General features: G+C 39.3%; 1 protein-coding gene across 39 annotated transcripts in view; it reads left to right on the top strand.

Annotated features, from left to right (window-relative positions):
* LOC149474329 (protocadherin gamma-A3-like) overlaps positions 1 to 21795 on the top strand; it is a 440639-nt gene that overhangs the window by 309663 nt on the left and 109181 nt on the right. Inside the window, exon 1 of one of the 39 annotated variants that reach the window (XM_089658778.1) lies at positions 6905 to 9445. The exons of 37 other annotated variants lie outside the window; for them this stretch is intronic. In XM_089658778.1, the coding sequence (XP_089514904.1) occupies positions 7022 to 9445 (2424 nt within the window). In that variant the 5' untranslated portion in view covers positions 6905 to 7021. Of the gene's footprint in view, positions 1 to 6904; positions 9446 to 17162; positions 19687 to 21795 lie in introns of those variants that run through there. One more of the 39 variants, XM_089658122.1, reaches the window with a different exon arrangement.

The raw sequence follows: 21795 nt of genomic DNA, 5'->3' as shown, positions 1-21795 counted from the left end.
TTTAACAGTGCCCACTGATTACTTACTCCTGTCATTTTACTCCAGCTTTTCATCTAATTTTGCAGAAATTCACCCATTTCAGCAAAATACGAAATCTAAAACTTTCTTTTTTTGTATATGATTTTTCAGTTCTTCTTTTAATATCAACCCCAAGTCATTGCTGATCATGTATTCCAATGGCCCTAGTTCACACCAGTGTTTTAAATGAAAGTACAACCCGCTGAAATCTTTCTATCTGGAACATGTCAAAACATGTGTAATCACATGTAAATGCATGTAAATGCCATTTACACTAATGTACTTTACTATGTTATATTTATGTGTGTGTGTATAAATATCAGTTATTTGGTGAACTTTGTTTTGGGGGTAGATGCAACAAAATTGTATTTATTTAGTATTTTACTTGTATTTTGGAGTTGGGTTGGTCCTTTGCATACTTCTATGCCAGTATTTATTACAAAACCAATCCTATGTTTATTTTTTTATGATTTGTTTTCTTTCTTTTTAGTTTTGGCTTTGTACTATGCTGTCTATGAACACTATACATATACAGCACATGCAAATTTGCCCTGCAACTGCCTGCCTCCAACAACTCCCCCTAACCTCATTAGACGTTTATGGGGGGAAGGAGGTTTTGACATGAATTGAAGTTCTGCAGATCAAGGTTGTGTGAATGTGAGAGGGTAAAATATAATCACACTGCATCAGTAAAGCACTATAACTGATAGCAGTGCCTGACAAGCAGCAATAAATGAAATCTAGTAGTCACTCTGTGCTGTAGTCTGCTATTTGTTTCTTGCTGTATTGACACAGAGTAGTATTTAGAGATGAGCGAATCGAACTAGGCGAACCGGAATTCGAGTCGAATTTCAGGAAATATTCGATTCGTGTCGAAACCGAAATTTTGCCTACTTCGGGTGCGCGAATCGAACATTTCCCGATCAGCCGGCAAAAGTGTCCCTGCAGTGAGCTCCGCTATTTCTGACAGTTCTCTGACAGAAGGAACACATGTTTAGCGGTTGAAACATTGTATCTATTAGTTTACATTTAGGATACAGATGTTTCAACCACTGTACATGTGAAGAAGTTGTGAGAGAACTGTCAGAAATAGAGGAACTCTGCACATACACTTTTTGCCGGCTTGGAATTATTCTTCTTTTCATCCTACTTCTTCTTCTTCTTCATCCTCAGAAGAAGAGGATGAGGATGAGGATGAAGAAGAAGAAGAAGAAGAAGAAGAAGAAGAAGAAGTAGGATGAAAAGAAGAATAATTCCAAGCCGGCAAAAAGTGTATGTGCAGAGTTCCTCTATTTCTGACAGTTCTCTCACAGCTTCTTCACATGTACAGCGGTTGAAACATCTGTATCCTAAATGGAAACTAATAGATACAATTTGTATCTATTAGTTTCCATTTAGGATACAGATATTTCAACCGCTGTACATGTGAAGAAGCTGTGAGAGAACTGTCAGAAATAGAGGAACTCTGCACATACACTTTTTGCCGGCTTGGAATTATTCTTCTTTTCATTCTTCTTCTTCTTCCTCATCCTCATCCTCATCCTCATCCTCTTCTTCTGAGGATGAGGATGAAGAAGAAGAAGAAGAAGAAGTAGGATGAAAAGAAGAATAATTCCAAGCCGGCAAAAAGTGTATGTGCAGAGTTCCTCTATTCTGCAGATACACTTAGAGGAGCTCTGCAGATACACTTAGAGGAGCTCTGCACATACACTTTTTGCCGGCTTGGAATTAATCTTATTTTCATCCTACTTCTTCTTCTTCTTCTTCTTCTTCATCCTCATCCTCAGAAGAAGAAGAGGATGAGGATGAGGATGAAGAAGAAGAAGAAGAAGTAGGATGAAAATAAGAATAATTCCAAACCGGAAAAAAGTGTATGTGCAGAGCTCATCTAAGTGTATCTGCAGAGCTCCTCTAAGTGTATCTGCAGAATAGAGGAACTCTGCACATACACTTTTTGCCGGAAACCGCTGTATGGAGTGAATGTCCCAGAACTGTCAGAAATAGACTATTTATGACAGTTCTGGGACATTCACTGCATACAGCTGTTTTAACCGCTGTATGGAGGGAATGTCATGGAACTGTCAGAAATAGACTATTAATGACAGTTCTGGGACTGTCCTTCAATGCAGCGGTTGAAACATTGTATGTATTTGTTTCCATAAATGGATCCATTTATGGAAACAAATACATACAATGTTTCAACCGCTGTATGGAAGGACAGTCCCACAACTGTCATTAATAGTCTATTTCTGACAGTTCCATGACATTCCCTCCATACAGCGGTTAAAACAGCTGTATGGAGTGAATGTCCCAGATCTATCAGAAATAGACTATTTATGACAGTTCTGGGACATTCACTGCATACAGCTGTTTTAACCGCTGTATGGAGGGAATGTCATGGAACTGTCAGAAATAGACTATTAATGACAGTTCTGGGACTGTCCTTCCATGCAGCGGTTGAAACATTGTATGTATTTGTTTCCATAAATGGATCCATTTATGGAAACAAATACATACAATGTTTCAACCGCTGTATGGAAGGACAGTCCCACAACTGTCATTAATAGTCTATTTCTGACAGTTCCATGACATTCCCTCCATACAGCGGTTAAAACAGCTGTATGGAGTGAATGTCCCAGATCTATCAGAAATAGACTATTTATGACAGTTCTGGGACATTCACTGCATACAGCTGTTTTAACCGCTGTATGGAGGGAATGTCATGGAACTGTCAGAAATAGACTATTAATGACAGTTCTGGGACTGTCCTTCAATGCAGCGGTTGAAACATTGTATGTATTTGTTTCCATAAATGGATCCATTTATGGAAACAAATACATACAATGTTTCAACCGCTGCATGGAAGGACAGTCCCAGAACTGTCATTAATAGTCTATTTCTGACAGTTCCATGACATTCCCTCCATACAGCGGTTAAAACAGCTGTATGGAGTGAATGTCCCAGATCTATCAGAAATAGACTATTTATGACAGTTCTGGGACATTCACTGCATACAGCTGTTTTAACCGCTGTATGGAGGGAATGTCATGGAACTGTCAGAAATAGACTATTAATGACAGTTCTGGGACTGTCCTTCAATGCAGCGGTTGAAACATTGTATGTATTTGTTTCCATAAATGGATCCATTTATGGAAACAAATACATACAATGTTTCAACCGCTGCATGGAAGGACAGTCCCAGAACTGTCATTAATAGTCTATTTCTGACAGTTCCATGACATTCCCTCCATACAGCGGTTAAAACAGCTGTATGGAGTGAATGTCCCAGATCTATCAGAAATAGACTATTTATGACAGTTCTGGGACATTCACTGCATACAGCTGTTTTAACCGCTGTATGGAGGGAATGTCATGGAACTGTCAGAAATAGACTATTAATGACAGTTCTGGGACTGTCCTTCCATGCAGCGGTTGAAACATTGTATGTATTTGTTTCCATAAATGGATCCATTTATGGAAACAAATACATACAATGTTTCAACCGCTGCATGGAAGGACAGTCCCAGAACTGTCATTAATAGTCTATTTCTGACAGTTCTATGACATTCCCTCCATACAGCGGTTGAAACCGCTGTATGGAGTGAATGTCCCAGAACTGTCAGAAATAGACAGAAACTGTCACAGAACTGTCCTTCTTCTCATCCTTCTCCTTCTTCTCATCCTTCTTCTCATCCTTCTTCTCATCCTTCTCCTTCTTCTCATCCTTCTCCTTCTTCTCATCCTTCTCCTTCTGCTCATCCTTCTTCTCATCCTTCTCCTTCTTCTCATCCTTCTCCTTCTCCTTCTTCTCATCCTTCTCCTTCTCCTTCTTCTCATCCTTCTCCTTCTCATCCTTCTCCTTCTCCTTCTCATCCTTCTCCTTCTTCTCATCCTTCTCCTTCTTCTCATCCTTCTCCTTCTCCTTCTTCTCATCCTTCTCCTTCTCCTTCTCATCCTTCTCCTTCTTCTCATCCTTCTCCTTCTCCTCATCCTTTTTCTTCTCATCCTTCTCCTTCTCCTTCTTCTCATCCTTCTCCTTCTTCTCATCCTTCTCCTTCTTCTCATCCTTCTCCTTCTTCTCATCCTTCTCCTTCTTCTCCTTCTTCTCATCATTCTCCTTCTTCTCATCCTTCTCCTTCTTCTCATCCTTCTCATCCTTCTTCTCATCCTTCTTCTTCTCATCCTTCTCCTTCTTCTCATCCTTCTCCTTCTCCTTCTTCTCATCCTTCTCCTTCTTCTCATCCTTCTCCTTCTTCTCATCCTTCTCCTTCTCATCCTTCTCCTTCTCCTTCTTCTCTTCCTTCTCCTTCTTCTCATCCTTCTCCTTCTTCTCATCCTTCTTCTTCTCATCCTTCTCCTCCTTCTTCTCATCCTTCTTCTCATCCTTCTTCTTCTCATCCTTCTCCTTCTTCTCATCCTTCTCCTTCTCCTTCTTCTCATCCTTCTCCTTCTTCTCATCCTTCTCCTTCTTCTCATCCTTCTCCTTCTTCTCATCCTTCTCCTTCTTCTCATCCTTCTCCTTCTTCTCATCCTTCTCCTTCTCCTTCTTCTCTTCCTTCTCCTTCTTATCATCCTTCTCCTTCTTCTCATCATTCTCCTTCTTCTCATCCTTCTCCTTCTTCTCATCCTTCTTCTTCTCATCCTTTTCCTTCTTCTCATCCTTCTTCTTCTCATCCTTCTTCTTCTCATCCTTCTCCTTCTCATCCTTCTCTTTCTTCTCATCCTTCTCCTTCTCCTTCTTCTCATCCTTCTCCTTCTTCTCATCCTTCTCCTTCTCCTTCTTCTCATCCTTCTCCTTATTCTCAGCCTTCTTCTTCTCATCCTTCTCCTTCTCATCCTTCTCCTTCTCATCCTTCTCCTTCTTCTCATCCTTCTCCTTCTTCTCATCCTTCTCCTTCTCCTTCTTCTCATCCTTCTCCTTCTCCTTCTTCTCATCCTTCTCCTTCTCCTTCTTCTCATCCTTCTCCTTCTTCTCATCCTTCTCCTTCTTCTCATCCTTCTCCTTCTCCTTCTTCTCATCCTTCTCCTTCTCCTTCTTCTCATCCTTCTCCTTCTCCTTCTCCTTCCTCATCTCCAAGGGCATTTAAATTAAAGGTACAGTGTTCTGCACTAATTTAAAGGCTCTCTGAAGCCTAGAAACCCTTTAAATAAGTCATCTTCGTAGCGGAGAAATTCGCATCGAATCGAATTTCACACTGGAATTCGCCGAATCAGCCGAATCGAATTTTTCATTTCTTCGCTCATCTCTAGTAGTATTGTTAGTTTTTACACAAATGCGATATGCTACCAACTCTAAGAGCAGTAGCAACATGAGAGAAAAAAGACTTGTGAACTATTTACCCCTTCATGCCTAAGGGTAAAACAGATGTTAATGCCTAAGCACAATTTTGCAATTTTGACACGTGTTACTTTGTGTTAGTAAAACTGTACATATCATCACAACTTCTTTGTGCATCTGGGTGGATTATACCTTGTTTTTTTCAAGACAAAATGGGCTTTCTTTTGATGGTAAATGGTAATGGATATCTCCTAATTTTACTATCAAATGAAAACTGCCCCAAAATAGTAAAAAAAAATATTTTTTTTAATTCAGCTGTATATTTCTTGCCATAACCTACCACCAAACATCAATCCAACATAAATTCTCCTTCTGATGATTGTGGCAATACCACATATGTGTATGTTAGTTGTTGTATGTACCTGATGTACAGCTCAGAAACAATAGTGCACATTTTGCTTTTTTTATCCTACCTAAAACACACTGACACTGATACTGATGCTAACTGACAATTATACTAATTTAAAAAAAAATTTGAATTCCTGCCCAATAAAATTCTGACCCTGACCCAAACAGTAACCCTGGCACTGACCTAGATCAAGCAGCACACCCCCAGCACAAAGACAGATACGCATATATGTGGCTCCATGGAAAAAAAGTCCAGTCCAGTGGGGTTGCATATATGCGTATGCTCGATGAGAAGGGCTTAGACAAACAATGTCAAATGTAAAGTGTGTCTGGGTATTCATGCCACCTTTGGCAGTCCTGCCCAAAGGCCACGGTGCTATGGGGCCTATACAAAATGTAGATCCTGATAATAATTCACAGTAAACATTATATTGGAATGTGCCCAGAAATCCATCATGCCAAGCATAATTTTGATTTTTTACATTTTAATAACATAGAATAGAGAAGATATGCTTGCCTATGATGGGCTGTCAGTCTCTGATGATGCAGCATAGGGGCTAGTCCTAAAAGTTAGACTGATACATAGTCATGTGCAGTGAATGGGTTGTTCAATTAAATGCTATGAATACAGGTGCTGGACCTGAACACATGTTTGTCCTTGGAGTATAGCCAGTCATGATGGCAGACTGAAGCCCTTCACCAGTACTCAGCCATCACTGCCTATAGATGTATGCCCACACAGGTTTGGTGTTCAAAAAGGTGATTCTTTAATCATGGATTCAAGGTATAGCCATAACTCATGTTACAGTCAGAATAAGTCAGTTATGTAGAATGCACAGAATATTATCTAATCATGTGCACTTGTACTGTGCTCACCCATAGCAAAAAAATCTAGCACTGAGATGTGTGAATTACAATTACCTGTACTTCTCTTGAGGAAAGGTATAACAAAGAAAATGGACACTATTGCAGCCAAGTAGCATGTACATTTTCACTGCACAACCTCAACTAGAATTCTGGTTAAAAATAAAATATACAACAAATTTCATTTACTATATAACATCAGATAAAATTCTGCAGTTATTGCAGTTCCCCACTTTCACCTGAAAGCGCCGCTGTTGACCAATAAGGAAAAGATGTGAGAGATCCAGAGACATCTTTATTAGTCAGGCAGTACACAATTGCAAAAAGAAATACACACCATTTCTGCATGGGATGTGAATGCTGCAGGTCTCACAAAGAAGAAAGCTTATGTTTTGCTGATATTTTAACTGGATCATATATACATCAAGGAGTTTCAGCACTATATCACCAGCAATGAAAGAGATATCTGCCTGGAGAATGCACCAAGGACCTAAAGGAATCAGATGGCAAGTAACATTTTTATTTTCCTGGCTGTGTCATTCAGTCTCTGGTCAGATTCCTTATTCCTTTGCAGAAGAAATGAGAAAGGGTTCAGTTGTTGGGAATTTAGCAAAAGATCTTGGAATAAATATAAAGGATCTCTCAGCAAGAAAACTACGTATTGTGTCTGATGTATCTGAAAAATACTTCCAAATGAATCCAAAGAATGGAGACATATCTATTGCAGAGAGGATAGACAGGGAGACACTGTGTGGGGCTGTAGCTGATTGTGTCCTGACTTTTGATGCTGTGGCTGAGAATCCATTAAATATTTTCAGTGTTAAGATTGAAATTCAAGATATTAATGACAATCCACCAACATTTATACAAGACAGAACTGTATTGCAAATGAGTGAGCACACCCTACCAGGGGCAAAATTTATTCTTAAAGGTGCAATAGATCTGGATACTGGCATGAATTCCCTTAAAGGATACAGGCTCAGTGCAAATCAGTATTTTTTTCTGGGAGAGCAGACAAACTCGGATGGTATTGCATTTCCGGAACTTGTTCTAGAAAAGCCTTTGGATCGGGAGTCTCAAAGCAGCTATGAACTTACTCTAACTGCTTTTGATGGTGGAATTCCACCACAGACAGGCACTACTTTGATTCAGATATCTGTTGCTGATTTCAATGACAATACCCCTGTTTTTACAAATAATATATACAAAGTGGAGGTTAAAGAAAGTGTGGCATTAAATTCAACCGTATTACAGGTCTATGCAAGTGATGCAGATGAAGGCATAAATGCACAGATTACTTATTCATTTAATGCTGTGTTGCAGAATATTCGTCAGGCTTTTACTATCAATCCCAGCAGTGGAGAAATTAAAACAAAAGAACATTTAGATTATGAAGTCACTAAACATTATGAGTTTACAGTGGAAGCCAAAGACGGAGGAGGCCTAGTCTCTAATGCCAAAGTTTTGATAGAAATTTTGGATGAGAATGATAATGTCCCTGAGATATCCATAACCTCCTTATCATCACCTGTTCCTGAGGACACTGCACCAGGAACAGTGGTGTCACTGATTGCAGTCCGTGATAAGGACTCAGGACACAATGGAGAAGTACTTTGTCAAGTTATAGGTGATGTACCCTTCAAGCTGATATCCTCGGCAAGCAACTTTTATAAAATTGTCACAAAAGGCTCCCTTGACAGAGAAAAAACCTCATCCTACAATATTACTATTCAAGCCACCGACAAAGGTTCTCCTCCTCTGTCTTCTTTAAAAATGATCCAACTCGACTTGTCAGATGTCAATGACAATGTACCTGCCTTTGAGAAATTAGCATATACTGTATTTGTACCAGAAAACAATATACCGGGAGTTTCAATATTCAGTATTCAAGCAAAAGATATTGACAGTTTAGAAAATGCAAAACTGACTTACTCTGTAGTTAGTAACAGTGATGGTAAGGAACCCATGCCCTTGCATGTATCCATCAATCCAGTATCCGGGGTAATTTATGCACAAAAATCATTTGATTATGAGCAACACAAAGAATTGAATGTACAAGTTGTTGCCAAAGACAGTGGCTCTCCACCTCTGAATGCAAGCACATGTCTAAGGATTCTTGTGGTAGACCAGAATGATAATCCACCAATCATCTTATATCCACCAACAAACAGCGGTGGCCCTTTCTTTGAGATGGTGCCTTGGTCCTCTGAACAAAGTTCTTTAGTATCTAAAGTGGTTGCAACGGATGCTGATTCTGGACACAACGCCTGGTTGACGTACTTTTTACAGTCTTCGGAGCCATCACTCTTCACTATTGATCAACATACTGGGGAGATCAGAACATCACATGTCTTTCAAGAAAGAGATGCTTTAAAGCATAAAGTTGTTGTTATAGTAAAAGACAATGGCTTCCCACCTCTCTCTGCTTCTGCCACTCTAAACCTCATGGTTGCTGATAGTTTTCAAAAGATGATTCCTGACATGAGCAACCAGTCAAGCAAACTGGACTCCCAGTCAAATTTGCAGATCTATTTGGTAATAGGCTTGGCAATAATATCATTTTTGTTTATGCTAACTGTGATATTTGCCATCATCTCCAAATACAGAGAGTCCAAATATTCCTCCAGATTTGGATCTGTGAGTACAAACCTGTATCCAACAGTTGATCCTAGATATATATCTCAGTTTACACATGGAACCCTGCAGCTGCCTTACTCATATGATGTTTGTGTAACACTGGATTCCAGGAAAAATGACTTAGGTTTCCTTAGTCCTCAACCAAATGTCCCAGTGGATCATCTCATTGATGCTGATGATTCGGGGATTGGAAATGAAAACTCAAAGGATTCCTTGCTTGCAGAAAACGTTTCTTCTCAGGTATGTTTTCATGATTTCAGAAAAAAAATGTTAACTGTTAAGAACAAAAGGGCTCAAATGTATTTCTTATATATTATGTAGTTCAAATAATGAGTGGTGACCAAAAGCAATTAAACCCACTTCCCCTGAAAGCTAACTTAAACGTTTTCGTCAATTTCATTTGTTAGACATCTATAAACTGATGTTTTAAAAATATTTTAAATATTTGCATACATTCTTTGTTTTACAAGTACCTATTACACGATGCATAAAAGATGACACAGGATGCTATACCTTCAAAGAAAGTTCATCATTACCTTTGTGTTTTCAGTGTTCATTCTCTAGTTAAAGCGGAGTTCCACTCACCCTGTCAAAAAATAAAAGTCAGCAGCTACAAAAACTGTAGCTGCTGACTTTTAAAAAAACAGCCACTTACCTGTCCCTCGGTCCCATGGTGTGTCCCCCGCAGATCGTTTCACAGGTCGTCCTGTATTTCAGGAGGCCGGCATCTTCAGTGTAGGCTTCACAGCCCGGTACCCACTGCACATGCACTAGTAGCACTGCACTTTCTGAATGGTCCTGTAGTCTTCTTGGACCTGTCACGTGTCCCAAAAGACTACAGGGAGGGAGGGAGGGAGGGAGGACACCTTCCGTTTACGATCTCCTAGGCCATCGGACCGAAAGTAGGGTACCTGCTCCCTTCCCCGCCCCCCAAAGGTGCCAATCCTTAATGGGGACTGGGGGAGCAGTCCTTAAAGCGGAACTTCCCCTTTTGGGTGGAGCTCCGCTTTAAGCTCTAGCAGATGTGAGATACACCTTCCATAGAAGACCACCTGCTGCTTGAAAGTGGTATATGTGAACATTTAATATAAAACATTTCATATTTATGTAAAAAAAAAAAGCAAACTATTATTTTTTTTAATTACCTACCTACATTATATATGGATATGTGAATGAACTATATGAAAATTATAGGTTTCTTTACTAAGTAATCATTTACATTACCTTCCTTCTGTCATCCCTCTATCTCTTTTTTTTATTGCTTTGTGCATATTAAAGGAAAAATTTGTGATATCTGAAGCATTAATAAAATGTGCCCGCGCAGACACAAAGCTTCAGATAGTGGATGTATCTGATTGGTGTACATGTTCACACTAATCTGAACAATTTGTAGAGTAGGACAATTCCTCATTGTGTTTTGGTGGTAGCCTTTTCTCACTTTAGTTAGCATTAGGCAATGAGAGCCTCTAACACTAGATTGTCAGGGTCAGATTTATCTATAGGAACATGGTTATAGGTGTCACGATCCTCTTCCATTTGCCTATATCCACTGTAAGAATTACCCAGCTTCAGTGAATGTAATGATGTAAAGGAAAGCTCCAGAGAGGAGAGGTGAAAATCAATCACTTAGAGCAATGAAAGCACTTTTGATATAGCAGCATACTTACAATGACAGCAGTTTTCAGCATAAAAGCTCTCTCACCTAGGGTAGATCATGGTAGCCCCTATTTAATGTAGCTTTTATATATATTAATATGGTTGTGTTGTTAACATAGAAAAATAGAAAACAAGGAGCGCCCGATGTCCAAAAGAATGCACTTTCAATGGTAGATTAACAGGCATTTATTGAGAGTAACGACAAGTACATCAAACAAACGTGTTTCAGGAGAAAAGATTCTCCTTCCTTCAGGGCTGTTGCTGCATGCTATTAAATGGCAAAAATTCCCATATCGGTTATATATTTTCCAGGTTTTGGAGGACAAAATTACAGAGTGACCACTGTCATTCCAGGGGCAGCAATTGGAAAACCTGGGCAGTAACCTGGAAAATATATAACCGACGTGGGAATTTTTCCCATTTAATAGTGTGCAGCAACAGTTCTGAAGAAGGGAGAGTCTTCTCCCAAAATGTGTTGCTTGATGTACTTTCCATTTCAATAAATGCCTCTTAATCTACCATCAAAAGTGCATTCTTTTGGACATTGGGCACTCCTTCTTTACTATTATTCCAAGTATACGTGTGGAAACAACCTCAAGGCCATACCAGAAAGGCAGCAGCCCAAACCCTAAGAGGGTTTACCGCCAATATCCACCATTGAGTACAACTGACTGGAGGGGCATCTCCCTACCCACCCAAGCGACCACCCACCTACGACCAGTGACTGATCGAGCCAGTCAAGTGCAGTTTTCAGCACAAATAAGGCACTTTTAACATGGCACCTTTGTTTTATCTTTACAGCGCTGTGGTAGCACTGTAGCACTTTTAACATGTGTATGGTAATACTATAGTAGAACTCTGGTAACATGGCAGGATCCATTTGCTCTGGCTGTGTATACTTCAAAGTAAATTACCCCTCAAGTCTCCATTTCCTCATGCTATTTATGACTTTAAACAGTGCAGTAAAACATATGAATGCTACTCTCCCAGTGATACATAGAAATGTTTGGAAACCACCTAATTATATGGCTTATTTAGTGTGGCATGCATGAAATGCATTTGAACTTGGTGTTTCTTGCAACTAATTTCAGTGTTACTCCTTCAGTTTTGTAAAATAACATTACTTTGGAAACATGGCTTCATTTATTTATCTTTTCCATCTATTTCATCTGCACTGGTAGCATGGCTTTGACTCAAATGGCATGAGTTTTGTTTTTCTCCACGGGCACATGCAAAGGTGTATACAATAATAATACAATTTTATATATATGAATATGCAATATTCAATGCATATATGATATAGAAGTTCAATTTAAAGTGAAATTAAACCACCAAAAGTGAGCAAATAATTTTAGTCCTCCCCCCTTCCCAGGAGCTTTTTGCTAAAATGTGCACATATGCACAGCATATTTGCACGTTGTAGCAGATTTACCTAGCAAAGCGACCCCTTCCAGCACTTCAGAGTCTGTGCTTTAATTTCCTCCCAGTTTCTTATTCACTTTCTTTTGGGTTTCTTAACTAGAATGATGAATTTCCTGTGCATGCACATTCGCTAGTTGAAACCACACTTTAGATAGTCCTCTGGTCCATCTGCTGTTTTGTAACAGTAATGCTGTGACTTGTAGTTCAATGAATCAACAGGCTTTCCTACTGCTTATCTAGCACATATAAAATAGTAATTATTGGGTGAATAAATGATAGATGGCTCTTTAGAGGCCCTGTACTAATTGTGTCTCATAGATCCACTGTTTTATCTGGTCAAATGATATTAGGTATGATCACAGCAGGCATCTTTGATTTTATGAATTTAGATATGTCTTGTTTCTGTTTTCAGATATGACATTTGTTCAACTAAATATTCAAAAATCTTTGGATGTTATTCTGTTTAGTACAGGGCCTTAATGTGTATGCAAGTACAGACGTGTGTGTGTTTGTGTGTAATATGCAACACTTACATTTGCAAAAGTTAAAAGTAGCTTAATGATTTGATAGAACCAGTTAGTCTACTCTTGATACAAAAAGCTTTTGAACTTTTCTTGATTTTCTAGGGAAGCTGTGTATACCAATGGTGTACAAAATGCCTCCAGGTTGCCATATTGCTTTTAATTTAACATTAAGTGGCTGCAAATTGAAATGGAAAGGTCATTCTTAATAACATTAAATTACATGTTACCCTTTAACCCCTTGCCCTCCTGAGGATTTACCCCCTTCCTGGCCAGGCCATTTTTTGTGATACTGTGCTGCGTTACTTTAACTGACAATTGCACAGTCATGCAACACTGCACCCAAATGAAATTTACATCCTTTTTTTCCCACAATTGAGTTTTCTTTCAGTGGTATTGGATCGCCTCTGCATTTTTTTTTTTTTGCACTATGAAAAAAAGCCCAACAATTTTGAGATAAAAAACAATATTTTTGACTTTTTTCTATTAAACATGGCCAGTAAAAAAATAAAAAAAAATCAAAGTTTGTCATAAATTTAGGCCAAAATGTATTCTGCTACATGTCGTTGCTAAAAAAAAAATCCTAATACGTGTAAATTAATTGGTTTACATGAAAGTTATAGCATCTACAAATGGCGGTATATATACTGGAGTATTTTTTTTTGTATATATACTAGTAATGGCGGTGATCAGTGACTCATAGCGGGACTGCATCGGGTGTTCTAACACTGGGTTGGAACTGACTGTCACTGACATCCCCAGTGACACTAATACAGAGATTGGTTTCAAATTAAAAGCACTGGACAGGAAGGGGTTAAAATCTGGGGCGATCAAAGGGTTAAATGAGTGCTGTGTGTGCTTTACTGTGTGCTGTGCTTTACTGTGTAAGCACGTTGCTTTATATTGCTCTGCTAGAGCTGACATGGCAGAGATCTGTATTGTTTACATACAGACCTTTCCCCTGTCAGTGATACTTGGTGATCGGCGGGTGCTGGAGGGAAATCTCCAGCCAGGACCCAATGATCGACAGCTGAAGCCACCAATGGCGGCGCTGGTAGGGCGCACGTGTGAGCACCCTACCCGGAAATGCAAAACCATATATATATATATATATATATATATGAGTAATTTTGCACAGCCCTGCTGCCCTGTAGCAGTATTTCTGCTATAGGATGGCGGGCAAGCAGTTAAAGCAGCTCTATCACAAAAATGTAACTTTAAGTAAATACTTACCTGCCCCACATTCCCTGCTGCTGTTCCGTTGAAGGGCAATCACTCTCAGCATATTAATCTTATGTGTTCCCTGGTGCAGTCAGCGGTTCCTTCTGTTAAGCCCTGCACCATTGTTGTGTCCTATAGTGATGTGGGATTTGCAGGAGAAACCACTGAGTGCAATGGGAGCAGAGGAGGCTGATACTCCCAGAAGTGTTGGTCTCAGAAGTTCAGACAGTGATTCCTGCTCATTGAAGTGGTGTTTGGTGGGTGAGCAGCAGAAGAGGTATTTACTCTTTTCTTTATATTTACCTTACATTTATACCTTACATTTACATTTCTAAGCCACTTTAAGTGTCCTTTCACATGGAGTGAACTCTGTTTAGATCAGCAGGGGATCTGTCCACTGTTCCCCTGCTGATCAGAATAGATCGGGTGGATGACATGCAGTCAGTTTATGCAGACCAGACACAGACCAAGCCCCCTCTGCTGTATGGACTGGTGGGTGAAAAAGGACTCTACTGTCTGTTTACACCCAAATGCCCCCATATCTGATTCACCTAGACCGGGTGTCGGCAACCCGCGGCTCCAGAGCCGCATGTGGCTCTTTTTCACCTTTGCTGCGGCTCTGGAGCACACTGCCCACCAGGTGACAGGCAATAGGGTTGCCGTAGCTCAGTGGTCAGCAAGCCGCGGCTCTTTACACATTTAATCCGGCCCTTTTAATCTGGCCCGCGGAGCGTGGCAAACATTGGCTGTCAGGATGTAGGCGGGGCAGCTTGACGAACTCCTCTCCTCTCACAGTCCGCCCTGAAGACCAGAACGGCGCGGGAACACGGCGAGAGGAACGCGCGGAGCAAAGGTAAGTGAATTGACACAATCTGGGGAATGAATTACTATAGGGGGGATGAATTACTATATGGGGGATGAATTACTATGGGGGATGAATTACTATATGGGGGATGAATTACTATGGGGGATGAATTACTATATGGGGGATGAATTACTATGGGGGATGAATTACTATATGGGGGATTAATTACTATGGGGGATGAATTACTATGTGGGGGATGAATTACTATGGGGGATGAATTACTATATGGGGGATGGATTACTATGGGGGGTGAATTACTATGGGGGATGAATTACTATATGGGGGATGAATTACTATGGGGGATGAATTACTATATGGGGGATGAATTACTATGGGGGATGAAGTACTATATGGGGGATGAATTACTATGGGGGATGAATTACTATATAGGGGATGAATTACTATGGGGGATGAATTACTATGGGGGATGAATTACTATATGGGGGATGTATTTTCAGTTTTAAAAATGTGGCTCTCAAAATTAATTTCAATCGTGGTTTTGGCGAGATTTGGCTCAGTTGAAAAAAAAGGTTGCCCACCACTGACCTAAGGCTATGATTGTGATTATGACGATACACTGTGGCCCTGATTAACCCTTTGCTTACTGGGCCCTTAAACCCCCTTCATGACCAGAGCGCTTTTTGCAATATATGCAGTGTCGGATTTGTTTTAAATGTTGCAATGGTTTTGCGGCTCCCAGTCTTTTTTTCCCTCTCGGAAACGGGTCCAAGTGGCTCTTTATGTCTTAAAGGTTGCAGACCCCTGACCTAGACGAAGGAGGACAGATTTTTTTTTGTGGACTAGATCAGACCAATGGTAGGTAGGTACACCAATTAGGTTCACCTGAAAAGCTGACAGGTGGAACTGGTCAGACCCTTCATGTGAAAGGGACCTAAAAGAATGAATTCTGAACTGTTTATGCAATTATTATTATTTTATAGGATTTATATAGCGCCAACAGTTTGCACAGCGCTTTACAAAATTAAGGTAGACATTGCAGTTACAATACAAGAGGAAACAGAGGGCCCTGCTCAATGGAGCTTACAATCTAAGAATAGCAACTGTCATGTTTTTACTTGAGCTTAAAAAATAACGTGTTTTCAGTTAATTTAGGAATATTAACATCCAAACTAGAATCAGTCACTGCCACGTTTCTGAAAGAATACATACACTGTTAGGTAGGTCAATTTCCAAGGACACAACACCGCCATCTGGAACTGTCCCTGGAAATTAGCTTCCTGCAGGGGCAGACTGACCATTTGGAAACTTGGGCACTGCCCGAGGGCCTGGGGCCAGTAGGGGGCCCCATGAGATGCCCCTGGTACCTTTTTTATAGCTTTTTTAAGTTTGGGCAAGGACACAGGGGCCCCATGATCCCCTATTGCCCAGGGGCCCCATGAGTTGTCAGTCCGCCCCTGGCTACTTGCTAACATCTATGACCTGCTGAGCTGTGGAGATAAGCAGGTAATGTACTTTCCTAAAGTTTGCCATGAATATCTGCATTTACAACAAAAATGCAGGTCACCTTGACCCTGCTTGCTTTTTGCCAAAAAATTACCTATATGCAATATATGACCTATACAGGAAGATAAATGTATTCGCAAGTCTGCAAATTGAAACTGATAAGATAAGATAGGTTTCAGGAAAGAAAATCACTAGTATTTTGGCTGTAACTTATCTTTATCTAAGAGCGCTCTTATTGTGAAATATAAAGTAGGCATGTCACTATATTACATTTGGTCATTCGGACATTTAGACTTTATCAGTTTTTCAGATTGATCCACACTGAACCACAATGTATGCGTATGAGAAGACTAAAGTACAATTGTTCGCATCTGAGTCTGTAATGTCCGCAGTAAAAATTGACAAAGGTGTGCATCCTTTATCCACATATTTTTTTTTATACTTTTGTCCACCTACGACATTATTCTTCAACAACTAAAAAAAACAGAAATGTGAAAAATGGATGTAAACTGAACTCAACTGAAGATGGATAAATGCGCTGATGTAGAAGCATTCAATTTTATGTGAGTTTTTTTAAATCAGTTTTTGTGATATAACTGATGAGGCTCATGTGAAAGGACCCGAAGTCATTAAATTGCTTTTATGAAAGTAACTCTAAAATTTGTAGTACCCAAGTTCCACCTCAGAGCGCCGCTGTTGAACCAATAAGGGAAGGATGTGAGAGATGCATGCCTCTATAAGACAGGCAGTACAACTGCAAGAGTAGATATAGAGCATTTCTGCATGAGATGGGAGGACTTCAGGTCTGATAAAGAAGAAGGTATCCTGGAATTTAAATACAATTAAGGATTATACATTCTACAAGGAATTCCTCTTATATATTCCCAACAACAGAAGGAATGGCTGTCTTGAATATGCATCATCAACAGTCTCTCCTGAAAATCAGATGGCAAGTAGTGATTTCATTATTTTCCTGGCTGTGTCATTCAGTCTCTGCTCAGATTCAGTATTCCATTGTAGAAGAAATGAGGAAAGGTTCAGTTGTTGGTGATTTAGTGAAAGATCTTGGAATGAATGTGAAGGATATCACAGCAAGAAAACTCCGTATTGTGTCTGATGTTTCTGAAAAATATTTCAGTATCAATCTGGAGAATGGAGACCTTTTCATTGCAGAGAGGATAGACAGAGAGACATTGTGTGGGGCTGCAGCTGATTGTGTCCTGGCCTTTGATGCTGTGGCTGAGAATCCTTTAAATGTGTTTAATGTTAGGATTGAAATTCAGGATATAAATGACAATCCACCAACATTTCTCTATGAAACAATTAGATTGGAAATAAGTGAATATGCTTTACCAGGAGAAAAGTTTGTTTTGCAGAAAGCTGAGGATTTGGATATAGGAATGAATACACTGAAAAGCTACAAGCTGAGTCCAAATGAGCACTTTGTCTTAGGAGAAAGGATCAGCTCTGATGGCAGTATATTTCCTGAACTAGTTCTAGAAAAGCCTCTAGACCGAGAGACACAAAATCACCATACACTAATTCTATCAGCTTTTGATGGAGGAAATCCAGTACAAACAGGGAGCACACTGATTAAGATTGCCATCATTGATATTAATGATAATACGCCTATATTTACCCAAGAAGTGTATAAAATAAGCATTAAGGAAAATATATCTTTAAACTCTACAGTTCTGCAGGTCAGGGCAGCTGATGATGATGACGGTGTAAATGCTCAGATTACATATTCATTTAGTACCCGGGCAAATAGCATTCTCCAGATGTTTACAATTAATCACATGAATGGAGACATTAGGACAAAGGGAAATTTAGATTATGAAATGAAAAAACACTATGAAATATCTGTACAAGCCATGGATGGAGGAGGGCTGGCTGCCCATGCCAAAGTTTTAATAGAGATATTGGATGAGAATGACAATGTTCCTGAGATAACCCTCACCTCCCTGTCTTCTCCTATTCCTGAAGACACATCAACTGGAACTGTGGTGGCTCTCATTGCAGTTCGTGATAAAGACTCCGGAGAAAATGGCGAAGTTCAGTGTCAGGTCATTGGGGATATTCCATTTGAATTAGTGTCATCAGCAAGTAACTTTTATAAAATTGTTACAAAAGATACTCTGGACAGAGAAAAAATATCATCCTATAATATCACCATTCAAGCATCTGACAAGGGTTCTCCTCTTTTGTCATCTACAAAAGTTGTATATTTGGACTTGGTGGATATTAACGACAATGCACCTGTTTTTGAGAAGCTGACTTACACTGCATTTGTGCCAGAAAATAATTTACCAGGAGCTTCCATATTCCATGTTCAAGCAAAAGATATTGACAGTGAAGAAAATGCTAAACTGATTTACTTTATACTAAGTAACAGTAATGACAAAGATCCCATATCCTTGCATGTATCTATAAATCCAATGACTGGAGTCATATATGCGCAAAAATCATTTGATTATGAGCAACAAAGAGAGTTCAACATTCAGGTCATTGCTAAAGACAATGGTTTTCCATCACTGAACAGCAGCACAACTCTAAAAATTCATGTGGTAGACCAGAATGATAACTCACCAGTCATCTTATACCCACCAAGAGATAGTGATGGCCCTGTCTTTGAGATGGTGCCTTGGTCATCTGAACAAGGATCCTTAGTATCTAAAGTGGTTGCAGTGGATGCTGATTCTGGACACAATGCCTGGTTGTCGTATTTTTTGCAAACGTCTGAACCATCACTTTTTACTATTAATCAGTATACTGGGGAGATCAAAACATTGAATGTTTTTCATGATAGAGATTCTTTAAAACATAAAGTTGTGGTCATAGTAAAAGACAATGGCTACCCACCCCTCTCTACTTCTGTGTCTCTAAACCTGGTGATTGCTGATAATTTTCAGCAGATAATTCCTGAAATGAAAAAACAGCCAAGCAAGATGGACTCCCAGTCAAACTTACAAATGTACCTGGTGATTGCCTTGGCATTGATTACTTTTCTGTTTATATTGACCGTGATAGTCGCTGTGGTCTCTAAATGCAGAGAGTCCAAATCTTTGCCTTCCTTTGGCCCTGTGAATACACACCTATATCATACTGTGGATCCCAGATTTATTTCCCAGTTTAGTGATGGAACATTGCAGCTGCCCTACTCATACAATGTTTGTCCAACTCTGGATTCAATGGACAAGGAATTTGCTTTCCTAAAAACTCAGCAGTGTGTTCCGGTTGTTCCTGTAGATAGACTAATTGATGCTGATGACTCTGGAATTGGTAATGAGAACATGAGAGACCCTATTGCTGATAACAGTCTTATATTGCAGGTATGTTCAAACTACGATCTTTAATTAGTCTGCATTTTTTAAGATAATGCTGCAGATATGTTTGTTATAAAGTCTGTATTGACCCATACAGCATTGGTGAATCAGAAGACGCCTCTAATGGTTTTACAATGATTTGGTATTTTATTATTATTTATTTTTTATTTAAATGATTTTGTAAAAGAATAGTTACAAGATGTTTTTCTCTTGATAATAGCAAGCAGAAACTGTTGTGACCATGAGACTTCCATAGTTACTAGACCGTTATATAACCAGGACTCAGCGTATCCCATATCTCCAGTACGTTTCTAGCATTGCACAGGAGACCAGACTTCCTGGAGATATAAATGACCATAACCTACAGTTTAATCATGTTCCTCAGAAAACTACATAAACGTTAAGAAAAATGCTTTTCTTTATGGGTGTTTTAAGTTATAGTGGCATATCACTAGTGATTGATGGTATTTACTAAGTAAACTAGATTATGTATACTTAACTATAGACAAAATTTTATGTTTATGGAAAAATAGTAATTCTAAATGCGAAACTGTTAAATATAATGTATGTGGCCAGGGTTCTGCACATGAATGTGAATGGGAAAGTTTGCATTTCAACAAAATTCACAATAAAAGAGATGTTTTAAAAGGAACACATATACAAAATGCTTTTTACATGTCTGAAATTATAGCTTTAATCACTTTACTTCCAGAAGGTTTTACCCCCTTCATGACCAGGGTATTTTTTGCATTTCAGTACTGTGCTACATTAACTGGCAAGTGCTTGGTCATGCAACACTGTACCCAAATTAAAATTTACATAATTTTTTTCACACATTTTTTCTTTTGGTGAAATTTGATCACCACTGTTAATAAAAAAGACCAAACATTTTTGAAGAAAAAACTATATTTGAAATAAATCATATCCAATTAAAATAAATAAATACATGTCTATATAAATGTAGGTCTAAATGTATTGGGCTAAATGTTTTGTAAAAAAAATCCCAATAAGTGTATATTAATTGGTTTGTGTGAAATACATATATTAGAATTTACGCAGCTGTAGCTGCTATACTTGTAATAGCTGTGATCAGTGACTTATAGTAGCACCATGATAGCGTGGTAGGCAATCTGGTGCTAACAGACACTTGCTGGGAGGGACACTAACTAACTGACTGAGACTGACATCGCTAGTGACACCAATACAGTGGTCAGATATAATACTGTAGTAATGACACTGGCTTGGAAGGGTTTAACATCAAGGAGCAGTCAAGAGGTTAACTTTGTGCCTAGCAAGTGTAATGTGTGCTGCTTTTACTCAGATACAGATGTCTTTTTTTCTCCCCGCTTTTCAGGGAGAAGAAACAGCCAGATCGCTGTTCTGTGTACACAGAGGTCTGTGTGTTTGTAAACACAGAACTTTGTGCTGTGATTGGACATAGCCGATCAGCAGGTTTCAGCCAAAATCATTCTCTGAAACCAGCTGACAAACTCTTGCTGTGTCTAATCACAGCACAGGTCAGCAGGGGGCCTGTGCATGTGCACCCCAAACCGAGAATAAAACCAGTGATGCACATGTACATTACCATACCTGCACTTGCATAAAAGTAAATTTACTGTGAGCAGATCAGCAAGTGGTTAAATAATAATTGGTCTTATTATGTAACAAGTTCTTATTTGTAATTTCTAATTCTTAAAAGTAATAATCAAGATCAGCTAATCTCAATTCCTACAGGTCAGTACATTGAATTGCTTGCTATGAGTTTCTTTTTTTACAATCACAGTCCTCTTCAGGAAGGCACCATATTTGTTCAGGTCTCTTTTCTGGTTATCTTCTACATCCTGGATTGGGATGGTGGATCAGGGATAACACAATTATGTAGGTAATCTTGCTAGTGAAGATCTTGGCTGTGTTAAAGAAGAATTCCAGGTATGGATAGTTTACACATAGCTATATTTTTCCAACTTGGATCAATGTAACTACGTATTGTATATACTGTACCTGAACAATTCCCCTGATACTCCAGTGATCTGTTACCTGCTACCCAAGTCATCTCCCCTATCTTCTGGGTCCCATGCTAAGTGGTTGGTCTGCTGCATTCTAAACACAGGAGAT

This window comes from Staurois parvus, unplaced genomic scaffold (assembly GCF_062004578.1).
Source record: "Staurois parvus isolate SC_StPar_1 unplaced genomic scaffold, SC_StPar_1.0 ptg000006l, whole genome shotgun sequence".
Taxonomy (NCBI): Eukaryota; Metazoa; Chordata; class Amphibia; order Anura; family Ranidae; genus Staurois; species Staurois parvus.
This window is presented reverse-complemented; position numbering and strand designations above follow the sequence as displayed.